We start from the raw sequence: 11,431 nt of genomic DNA on the forward strand, positions 1-11,431 counted from the left end.
GATTGAGAGTGAAACTTCGAGGCGACGAGGCGACGAGGCCACTCTCCAGCCACGCACGGCTTTCCGCCCTTTTCCAGGAGCTCTGGTGGCTGTGGCTGGTGGCAGGTGGCTGGTGCCATTGTCGAATTCCTCTTTCCTCCCCACCAACCCCCACCCCCTATTCAGCGCGACAAAAATAGGCTCGAGCCGATGCGGCCATTGCACCGATGGCCTCAACCCACCACGCCCAAACGCAATCGCGATCGTGGCAGTCTCACGGTCTCACGGTCTCACGGTCTCACGGTCTCACCCACGTCCAGGATCACCAGGAAGAGGGCCCTTGATCTCCTCTTGGCGCGCGTGAAGACTACTAAGCCGCCGGAGAACTTGAACTCTCAGTCTACCAAGACGTCTGGGACTCCAGCGCCAATGTCCCACGAGTTCCAAGACCTATGCGATATCCGCGCGCAAGCTCTAGATTTGTCGGCAGCATTCTTCGACACTTCTCGGCCAGTATTGGCATTCTAGGTTTGTTTCATTGCTGAGCGCTAGTGCCGTCGCCGCGTCTTGCGTCGTACACTCTGTGTATCGAGGTCCTCATCAGATCAGGCGAAAAGCTTGTTTCCGTCTCCGTCCTGCAGCCTCTTTCCTTGTATTGTTTGGTGGTTGTACACGTGTTGTATTGTGTTCTGTTGTGTTGAGTCGGGTCAAGTCGAGTCGAGTCGTGTCGAAATATTGGTGGAAGTTTCTGAAGCCACAAGTCCCACAACCCCGCGTAGCACATCAACGGCCCGCCAGAGGGTGATCTCAAAGAGAGTGGAAGTGAGGCATCGCGCCCTGGCTGCTGCAGCGCACGCCGATACAGTATTTGCCGTAAGGCCAGCCGAATACTTGTAATCTCCATCTGGGCCCTGGCCCAGGAACACCGAGATCGCGTGGTCGGACCCTGCCCAAGGCCCTCCCCCAAGGCCCTCCCCATCCACTGGTGATTGGCCCCCGAGCGTGTCTGCGACTCTGCCCTCGGGAACCCTGTTGCTTAACTGGCGTGACTGGCGTCCCTCCCCTGCCCGTTTCAAAATGATACCGAAGGGTTATGTCCACCGTCCCCAGATTATGCGTCCCTTTTTCATTCATAGAGGTCGCCTGCCCCGACTGGGACCACGTCCTGCAGCCCTTCCCTTTTCTTCACATATTCCCGTAATTGCAAGTCATATCAGGCGTGTGTGTGGTCTGCGACTCCTCACGATCCATTCTCCTTCCCACTTTTTGCTTCTCTGGACCTTTCCATCAATAATCCCATTCATACGCTCATTCCACGCGCGCACCAGTTGCTGCAGCTCGACCTTTACTACTACACAGTACGTGAGTCGCTACGACGTCCAGGACAACGAGAAACGAGTTATACGTGAAATTACGACATCCTGAGATCTAGCAAGATGGCGTTTGGATTGCTCCTCCCTCTGCGCATCGCACAATTTGTCTTTGCCATTGTAATCGTCGGTCTCTCAGCATACGGTATGGACTTCTCCCCATCGAGCAAAAAGGTACAAGAGTAATAAAATGAAATAGTTGCCCACTGGTACGATGCCGACACCTTGACCGCATCTCCTTCTCAGATCAACTTCCTGATCTTCCTCCCCCTATTCTCATTCCTCTCCATCGCCTATCTGGAAGTGACACCCCGCTTCGCTGCAAAGGGTATGTTAGTATCGGCCCGATCCCCTCCTTCAATATTGACAAAAGCAGCATCACACCCATACCTCCACCTCGCTTTTGAGGTTCTAAACGTCCTGTTCTACTTCGCCGGCTTTGTCGCTCTCGCAGTCTTCTTGGGCAAGCTCCTCTTCTGTCGAGGCTCCGTGTGCGCCGCAGCTCGCGCTGATGCCGTCTTCGCGGCGTTCAGCTGGATCCTCTGGACTGGAACTACCACCATCCTCGCTTTGGAGATCTTCAAGGGCGGAATCAGCGGCATGAAAACTGACAAGCAGGCCAAGAATGCCATGAAGGAGGTGCCATCGACTGTGGGCCCATGAATGCCGCTTGACAAAGCTTATGCTTGGCCCGGAAGGAAAGATGGGATTGAGGAGGAGTATGAGGATTTTTTGGGGGTGTGAGAGAGGAGCTGAGAGGAGAGGAGAGGTCTTGATGGCTTCGGTTCTGGTTCGTTCTCTTGTGCATTTGGGGAGGGTGGGTGCAGTCTTTGTAAAATGAAAGCACTGAGTGTTTACCTATTTCCCATTTTTATGATAGATAATGAATTGATGCAATAAATACTCTATTCCCGGTTCTTCTTATTATCCATTACCTTGAATGTGTTTTGGGAGATTGAAGTTCTGAAGTTCTTGGAGTTTGGTAAGGATCGGGTGGTTGGGGTTGAGACTGGCGAGATCAGCTCGAGACGACAAGTGTTGCACCGCCCTCAAGGCTGTGTGAGAGTACTTAGCCTAAACCACTCATTCCGGATGCGACGCCAAGCTTAAAGCTCGGAAGTCCGAATTGCGAAGAAAAGGAGAAATTATTTATGACTGGGAAGGAAATAAGGAAAGGGAGTAAGCGAATGAGTGGTGTCGAATGTCTTAGCAGGGATGTGGGACCAAGACTGAGGGTTTCCCAGAGACATTTCTTTAGTCCAATGCCCAACCGGATCATGGGCATTTGAATATTTCAAAGATACCTGTCTAAGACCTCCTCGTTTTCCATGACTTTATGTCATCCAGGCCTGGGTCTATGACCAAGATCTGGACAGGGAAAGATTTGCTTTGAAACTGAGTCTGAGAGTTGAATACTCTAAGAAAGATGGCGACATGACTCCTAGAACTGAGACTTCTGCATTTCAATTTTAATTTAGAACAAACGTTCATTGTGAACATTATTCTTCTTCTTAACTAGATCAGCTGAATGCCTTGGAATTCTTCCAGACCCTATTCAATATTCTCATTGGTCAAGCCTTATAACTCTTGAAATAGCGAGACTTTCTGCAATAGATAACCTTTAGGGTCATGTAAATGTCTTTCCAACAGTAAAGCTCATGTGATATAAACATCCCAGAATCAATTGCAATAACGGTGCAAAAAAAAGTAGAGATAGCGCAGACACCCTCGCTCTGGGTTCACTCCCACTCCCAGCAGTCTCAATGTCCCATGAATTTCGGGAACATCGAAGTGACATGCAACAAAACTTCTTGCATCCACATTTAGTAGATAATCGAACAGCACAACCTCAGTGTCCTAAGGCCTTTGAAAGATTGAGACCAAAAATGTTAAAATTCGAGGATGCACATGCCTCGAACTTTATCCTCCACTTGGAGTACAGTGTCCATTAGACTAGGCGCAAGGAATTGAGTGCACGGCGCCACTTGATTGGAACATTCTTTGGTGGTGCCAAGACCAAATCTTTGAGGGTATGACGATGGTGAAATTTAGATAGAGCAGGCTGAGAGTCGAAGAAGTTGGAAAGAACACGAGGCTGCTCTCGCCTAAACCTGGCTTGGCAGTTCATCGCGAACCTCATTCAAGCTTCCTCAGCCAGCTACCAACATCCATCACATCTCTCTCACAACCGACAAAATGCACATCTCCAACCTCATCACACTGTTTAGTCTGCCTCTGGCCCTCGCGGTCCACCACATCCGCATCTCCGTCCCATCCTCGCAACAACTTCAACACCCCAACACCCTCCCAGCATCCACACACGCAACGCTCACCACCCTCTCGAAGGCCTACTCCGCTCCCTTACGCTCCGACAACACGTTCGACTTCCGCAATGTCAGCTCAGGCTCCTACCTCTTGGATGTACACTGCCACACTCACGCCTTTGCACCATTGAGAGTGGATGTTCGGGACGTTACGCCAGATGTTGTAGGAGATGATCAGGAAGTCCAGGTTTGGGGGACGTTTAGAGGGAACGAATGGAGCAATAAGGGCGAGGTTGTGGAGGCTCAGAGAGGTGATGGGATTTGGACGTTTGATGTTAAGGTGCAGGGTGGAAAGGATTATTTTATTGAGAGGCAGGGCTGTAAGTTCCGAGTCTTTCAGCCCAGAAGCTGGTTACGTTTGCTAATGACTTGGAATATAGTCTCCCCATTGGGTCTTCTAAAGAACCCAATGATTCTCATTGCAGGCTTCAGCATGCTGATCGTCTTCGGGATGCCGTACATCATGGATAACAGTTCGTCTACCTCCCATCCTTAAACTTACAGACTGACAGGCCAATAGTGGACCCGGAATTGAAGGCCGAATTTGAAGAGCGCCAGAAAGTCCAACCTAGTGCAGCAGCGAATCCTTTGCAGAATTTTGATGCGGCGGCCTGGCTGGCGGGGTCAACTTCAAGTTCGTCGAAGAGGACTGAGGTGCCGAGTCATGCGGATAGAGGAATTACACGATGAGAGGCGAAGATAGATGTTAGTAATCTATGAGACCTCAGAAAGAGGATGTATAGTATGAGTTGGTCAAGGGATAGATAGACGAAGTCATGGGCGCCTCACAAGATTAACGATGGACTCGACGCTACTGTCCCCAACTTCTGTCCCCAAAACGGGACACCCAAGCTTCGTTGTCAGATAAAGAAAATGGAAGACAATGGGAACGGATTCATGAAGTGCAAGCCCTCATTCAGCAAGTAGGCCATTGTTCAAGTAGGCCTTGTAATCAAAGCCCAAGCTTCCAAAATCCTACTTCGCCGTACCATTCTCCACCCCTTTGCAGCCCAAATATATTTGGCGACTTAGTCATGGCAGCCTCTTCCTCCTGCATGTCAGCTTAAACGTTAGCAAGGAAAATAATCCCATGCGGCTTAGAAATAAGCCCCTAGCTAGCTAAGCAAACTAAGCACGGCGACACGTAACGAAACTGCCTACACCACTCCATAGTTCACGACGGCGGCTTTACTTAGTATTTAGACATCGAATCAAGGCTAGACTAGGTGAGAGCTAGAAATTCAGATGTGCAATAAAGATTTATAAGTTCGTGGACTGACTCGAATCTGCACACGCATGGAAGCTTTGACGAACTTAGGTTTAAGGGAATAGTGAAAAGAACCAGTTTGGGAAATTGGAATTTGCTAAAAGCAACGCCAACTTCAATTGCGAGAGAAGCGTATTCTAAGTAGGTGAGAGCATATTCGTAATGCTCCGTAGCTTCTCAACTTGCCGAAAATACGACCGATATGAAAGCCTTGCATGCAGAAAATCAAAGGAAACTCGTAGGTATCATTCTCGACTCCCACGGCCCACTTAAAAGTCTCCTCCACCACCATCATCTCCTCCGCCGTAATCCCCGCCATTGTCCTGTCCTTGTTCTATAGACTCATTAGCATCTGTTGGGGTTAAAAATAGCGAGGATAGACTTACGATAACCTTGGTCATACTCGTTCTGATCATGGTCCTGAATGGCATCCTCAAGCAACATTCCACCGACCAAACCGCCGCCGAGACCCAGCGCCGCACCTCCCAGCATGCCCATTCCACCGCCACCAGACTTCTGAGGACGTTGTTGCTGGTAGTACTGTTGCTGAGGAGGATAGCCACCATATTGAGGCTGACCATACCCAGGCTGGCCGTATGCGGGTTGGCCGTATGCAGGTTGGCCATATCCTTGAGGTGGGTAAGCCTGCTGCTGAGGGTAACCCCCTCCATATTGTTGTTGCTGCGGAGGGTATTGGTTACCACCATATCCACCACTGTTCGAACTGCTTGTCTTTCCCAACAACTTGCTAAAGAGACCTCTCTTTTGCTCTCTCGGAGGAAGCTCTTGCTGCTGATAGCCGGGCGACTGCGATGGCAATGGGGTGTTCTGGTAATCTTGCATGGCGTTCCGACTTCCCGAAGCGCTGCGAGCACGCTCATCTTCTTCGGCCTGGAGACGTGCTGCCAGCGCGGCGTCGGATTCGACATTAGGGTTGTTGTGGGTTTCGTATGGGTTGGATTTCGTGTCGGTGGGGTGCGACGAGCTTCCGCCGGAATATCCTGGTGGAGGACCTGGGGGACCGTCTTCGCCGCCTTCGGGAGGATAGACAGGCTCGGTCGGGCGATCCCACGTTGATTTCTTGGTGTAGATATTCTGTTGTTCCCTTCACTTTAGCAATGGGTCTCATACAAATGTGTTTTCAGACAGCCTAAGCTGGGAGGTATGTGTGGGACTTACAACATAGAACCTGCAGATGCTGTCAGAGATGCGATGCGGAATAGTGGAATAGGTGGCCGAGGACTAACCATTCATTGTACTGCTCATTCCATTGAGCTTTCCATCCAGCTGGAACCTTTGGTGGCGGGGGACCGCTTGGGGCCACAAAATCTGCCATGTTGATTGCGTGGTAAGAGAGATTGAACTTGAGGCGGTCGCGATGGTGGAGGGTTTATGTATCGTGCGACTGCGCGGATAAAAGAGCTCCGGAGGTACTCCGTAGAACCAAATTGCCCCGCGATGTGCGTCACCGCGTTTCAGCTAAGCCACACTGTGCTGTGCAAGCCGCTGCGATTCGGAAGCTGTCACTTCCCGTACCTTAATTGCTTCTGGAATGCTCTGTTCAGCTGAGCTGGCTGTTCTGAAAGTCGAGTTAACGGGCAAGTCATGGGCAAGTCGTAGGCGAAAAAGTCTCAGCTTTTGTGTTCCGAGGTGTGAGTGATTTTTGCTTTCAGAAAGGTGATGAATAACTTTGAGTTCACAACGCCAAGACTCGATTTGGCAGTACATAGCAGTTTATTTTCTTGCCTCACCATCTCACCCTCAACTAGCACAAAGCTGGTCTCGTGGTAGATATAAAAGCGACACTGATTTTCATTGTGCTTAGTAGAAATTGAACAACGATCTAGACTTTGAGAAGATAACACTGGAATATTCTAGAGCTTCCAACATTCTCGATGATTACGAAATGTACGAGACCCCGAGGAAATATTGGGAGAGGGGCAGTTGAAATGCCCATACTACCAATGGAGATAGGGCTTGGGACATTTAGTTCCGCTTCTCATGTCCACTACGAGATAAGTTCACTTGGTAGTATAGGTTGATTGAAGATTACATTCATCCTGCAGAAGTAGTCCGAACATGTACCGCAATTAATCGAGGTCTCTCTCCATTGCTGCAAACGCCTTCCCATGCTCATGGTGTATCTCGTCGTAACTCCTTTAACGTACAATCCCGATATGTACAAGCGGCAACCAGCCACGCATTTCAACAGCAGCCATAGCCAGTCGTCTTCGCTGAGCCGTTGAGTTTAACATTCCCCCTGTTTCCGCCTCCTGCAGGTGGTCCCTTTACTCCTGATCTCCTATCATTCAAGTCGTACTTTCCGGCCTCGATGTTCTGATAAATCCTCTCTGCAACTCTTCCGAAGGCCATCTCAACACCGTCGCCGTTCTTGGCACTCGTTTCCACATACTCCAAGACCCCATTGCTCTTAGCCCACTCTTCAGCCTCTTCAATCGTAACTTCTCGCTGTTTCTCATCTCCAGCAGCCAAATCCGACTTGTTCCCAACCAAAACCACCACAATATCTGGCTCGGCAATCTGTCGAAGGTCGTTCAACCAGTCCATCACATGCAGGAATGTCGAACGTCTTGATATGTCAAACACAAGCAAGGCTCCCGAAGCTCCGCGAAAATAACTCCTCGTTACACTCTTATACGTTTCCTGCCCTGCCGTATCCCATAAACTCAACTTCATATGTTTCTGGACCACGGTCTGTTCAGCGCGTGGCGGTTCTGGAAGCCCGTCGGAGACATCTGCTAATGACGGATCTCGGGAGATGCTTGGTTTCGGTTTTGGGGGTTGTGTATTGGGAGGCCCGACTGGGACGATCCGAGAGCCAAACTCGACCCCTATTGTTACATCATGATGTGGTGAGAAGCGACCCTCGCAGAGACGGATAGTGAGTGAGGATTTCCCTGTCCCGCTATCTCCTATGCAGACGAGTTTTGCGATGAAGTCCCATGAGGCCATCACCGGTGGTATCGAGGGGTTGCTGAGAGTGGCACGCGATCAAGGCAGCGAGTAAGTCGTAGCTGGATGGCTTTGTCAGGACTTGGAGGAGGCGAAATCGTCACCAAAACGTCTGCCTGGGATTGGGAAAATCGTGCTTGCCTCCAGATCTGTCAGGGGGAGCAGTTCGGAATATACCCCCAGTTGTCGAGAGTTGAACAGCGCATCAAAAGCAGCTGTTGAGTTGCACCAGTTGAAGCTTCTGAAGTTCTGCGAGCTTGATTTGACTTGCGAGTTAGCCTTGTGACGGGGCTAGCGTCGTGCGCATGTCTGTGGCTTGGACAGGACTGGTGTGGCTGCCCCGGACCTGGACCTTTTACAGCAGAAACAATGAACGGTGCAAAGTGAATTTGCCTTGATCTGCATTTGGCCACCTGCTGGGAAAATTTATGGTCAGTATCATTTTTATTGTGAATTGGTAAAATCGCCGGGGGATACTTGGTATTTCGGACATTTAAAACGTCGTCCCGTTCTGTGTTGTCGACTGCCGGCCTCGAGCCTAGCGAGCTGCGTCCGGGATCATCCACCGCCGCTTGCCTGTGCTGCTTTGTTCATCGGTATGACTGCAAGTGACGGACTGACAGTCCCGTACTTCCTCCAAACATCCAGATAGCAGTCATTCAGGATAACAGCATACTCTGCCTCGCCGAGCATCGTCTATGCCATTAGACATCCATTCATATCTTGAGTAATTCTAGAGCAAAATTCGGGAAAGAAGACGGAGCACAGTAGCTCTCCGTTCAGCCTTCTAGGCGTCGGCCGTTATCGTCACAAACGCGGCCCGCCTCTGCCTTCTTCTCACTTTCACAACACTTGAGGCCTGAAGATGTTCTCCGAATGTGGGTATACCTCGAGCAGAGCTTCTCGAGCATCAGATACTTGAGCTAATACTCGTCTTTATAGATGCTTCACGCTTTCTCGCCCAGTCTCAGTCCCGGTTCTCGAACTTCGTCCAACCTGATAACGCCGACGCTCCTCCTCGAAACCCCAACGAGAGATACCGGCGATCGAACCAACCTTTACGGAATCAGTCTCGTGGTTATGCTACACGGCATGGTAACCCATACCAGTCGGCCTCGAATTTCAACCTTGCCTCTCGGTACTCCGCAGCTCCGGACGCGCCTTTATTTCACAGTGCCCTGGATGACTTCCGGGAGGAGGACGACGAGGAAGAACGGGAGAGGGAAACAGCAGATTACTTTGCTTTACAAAAGTCACGAAGAACATTCGCTCCCATAAGACTTGAGGAGAGCTCTGAAACGGATCCGGAGGGCAGTAACGCTTCAATAGATCACAGTAAAGACGACGACGGGAGAGCTCTGGAAGATCGGGGGAGAGGACGAGGAATCAAGAGCAGTTGGAACGGAGGTGGCCGAAGTACAAGGGGAAGAGGCCGAGGAACCGAAACAATAGGAGAGGAGGATCTCAAGGGCGAGGACTACCGTGGAACGAGCGAGGCGAGTAGCAAGGGAAAGGAACGGATGGTCGATGTTGGGCTGGAATCGACGACCGAAGATGATGGACCTCCCGATGATTTGGCTTTTGAAATGCCTATGGATGACAGCCCCCCCGCATTTCAAACGTTCAGGTCGGGGCCGAAGCCAGGAGCAATCAGGTTACCAACGGACTCCAAACATGGACGAGGTGAAAACACCGAGGATGACCCTGGTGCAGGAGCCAGAATACCACCGCCTCCGAGTTCGGTGGACACCGTTCCAGCCACGATTGCGAATGCGTTAGGAGAGGCGCCAAAACACGACGTATTTTGGGGTTCCTTGTACCTAATATGTTTAGGAGGATTATTCGCAACTTTTGTCCTAATCTTCCTACATACCTCGACATCAGATAGGAACCTTGGCGATACGATATATACCACGCTGCACGCCTCCTTCCACCTGTTCGCTGTTGACACAGTCGTCTCGATCATTGTGTCACTTGTTTGGCTTGCACTGTTAAGATCTTTTGTCCGTCCCCTGGTACATCTGATCTTACTTGCTGTGCCGATCATCCTCTTCTCCTTTTCGTTGTACCCCTTCATATCGAGTTACAAGAGTGCAGGAGCGCCGACTCTACAGGACAAAGTCATGAGATGGCTTTCATTTATTCCAGGACTCTTTGCTCTTATCTGGCTTTACACAATCTACAGAGGACGTCATTCCTTGAACAAAGCTATTGGCATTTTGGAATTCGCCTCGAGGATTTTAGCCGCAAATCCAGCTCTTCTTGGAATGGGTCTTGCTACCTTGGCAGCTGTTGTGGTCTGGACCTGGATGTGGCTAGGCATGTTCACCCGAGTTTTCCTCGGTGGACATTTTACCCAGTCCTTCACGAAGTTCATCATTGATGCAACAAGTTGGTGGTTAGCAGTTTACTTTGTGTTGATGTACATCTGGACACTTTCCGTCATCGGTGGCATCCAAAGATCAACTACAGCAGCCACAGTATCTCAGTGGTATTTCCACCGAAATGTTGTGCCCTCTCCAACCTCCAGAGAGATTGTTGCAGCAGCATTTAGCCATGCAATCACCACCCTCTTCGGCACGATCTGCCTATCCACTCTGATAGCACTCCTCATTCGGCTTCCACTGCTCCTCCTCCCTCGCCGACTGATGGGCGTTGTTACCATTTTTGCGTATTCGTTCGTTCCAACGCCAATCGCTGCACTCACCAACCCGTTAACTCTCACTTACGCAGCTGTTCATTCTCAACCACTTCATGTCTCTGCTCGTGGTCTTAGTCAAATGACTTTCCTTGCACCCCAAGCACCAACTACGACCCTCACACCACGCTCTTTCAATGCTCGTAACAACCAGACTACACCTCTCCTCCCTTACCGATTAGCAAAGTTGCTGCTCCACGCCACGAGATTCATCATGGCTATGGCGCTTGGCTTTGGCGGATGGGTTGCCACGGCTAGACAATTGCGTATCACAGTTCCAGGACAAGCAGACACGATCAGAGGAAGCGCGTATGCGTATGTAGTAGGACTGGTAGCAAGCTTCATTGGATGGGGAGTCTTGGGTGCAATGGAGGGAGTGCTGAGCGGAATTGTAGATGCGTGTGTGGTATGTTGGGGAAGTGAGAGGGGCATGGCTGGTGGCGGGGCGTATTGTCTCGAGGCCGGGTACCTATTTGGAGAGGGACGAGAAAGGGATTTACCGTGAACTTGGGATCGGCGTTTGGAGATTTGATGACAAGGCGGCGTGAAGGGATGGGAGGCGGCATTAGCGATACATTGCATTATATGAACCACAAGAACTGTATAATTATATCCTTGCTATCTCTTGCCTTTGTGACAGCGATGAACCGCAATGTATGGGGAAATAATCAAGACCCGCACTGTTTGGCGGCTAGGAACTAGGCACGAGAATAATCTTGTTGCATATTTTTATACGCGCTTCTTTAGTTTTCAGGGGCAACCTTTGACGTGGTCTCGTTATAAACAGAAAAAGAGACAGTCATTACCAGTATCTCGCTTC

At 50.4% G+C, this 11,431-nt stretch overlaps 4 protein-coding genes across 4 annotated transcripts; 2 read left to right on the top strand and 2 right to left on the bottom strand.

Moving 5' to 3' along the window:
• Positions 1-1,415: 1,415 nt before the first annotated feature.
• On the top strand, positions 1,416-4,363 carry K444DRAFT_645149 (uncharacterized protein; the record flags this gene model as incomplete). Its single annotated transcript, XM_024885056.1, has 6 exons — positions 1,416-1,494; positions 1,549-1,677; positions 1,726-2,000; positions 3,578-3,743; positions 4,054-4,146; positions 4,194-4,363. The coding sequence occupies 6 exons, from the start codon at positions 1,416-1,418 to the stop codon at positions 4,361-4,363; spliced, it is 912 nt and encodes a 303-aa protein (XP_024733346.1).
• An 846-nt stretch (positions 4,364-5,209) lies between these two features.
• K444DRAFT_632847 (uncharacterized protein) lies at positions 5,210-6,276 on the bottom strand (the record flags this gene model as incomplete). Its single annotated transcript, XM_024883526.1, has 4 exons — positions 5,210-5,274; positions 5,327-6,035; positions 6,120-6,129; positions 6,188-6,276. The coding sequence occupies 4 exons, from the start codon at positions 6,274-6,276 to the stop codon at positions 5,210-5,212; spliced, it is 873 nt and encodes a 290-aa protein (XP_024733347.1).
• An 869-nt stretch (positions 6,277-7,145) lies between these two features.
• On the bottom strand, positions 7,146-7,913 carry K444DRAFT_535434 (ras-domain-containing protein; the record flags this gene model as incomplete). Its single annotated transcript, XM_024875286.1, has 1 exon — positions 7,146-7,913. One exon carries the CDS (start codon positions 7,911-7,913, stop codon positions 7,146-7,148), a length of 768 nt encoding a protein of 255 aa, XP_024733348.1.
• Positions 7,914-8,778: 865 nt separating this feature from the next.
• Positions 8,779-11,116, top strand: K444DRAFT_632849 (uncharacterized protein; the record flags this gene model as incomplete). Its single annotated transcript, XM_024883527.1, has 2 exons — positions 8,779-8,791; positions 8,856-11,116. The coding sequence occupies 2 exons, from the start codon at positions 8,779-8,781 to the stop codon at positions 11,114-11,116; spliced, it is 2,274 nt and encodes a 757-aa protein (XP_024733349.1).
• Positions 11,117-11,431: the final 315 nt, after the last annotated feature.

The sequence above is a fragment of the Hyaloscypha bicolor genome (genome assembly GCF_002865645.1).
Source record: "Hyaloscypha bicolor E unplaced genomic scaffold K444scaffold_118, whole genome shotgun sequence".
NCBI classification, from domain to species: Eukaryota; Fungi; Ascomycota; class Leotiomycetes; order Helotiales; family Hyaloscyphaceae; genus Hyaloscypha; species Hyaloscypha bicolor.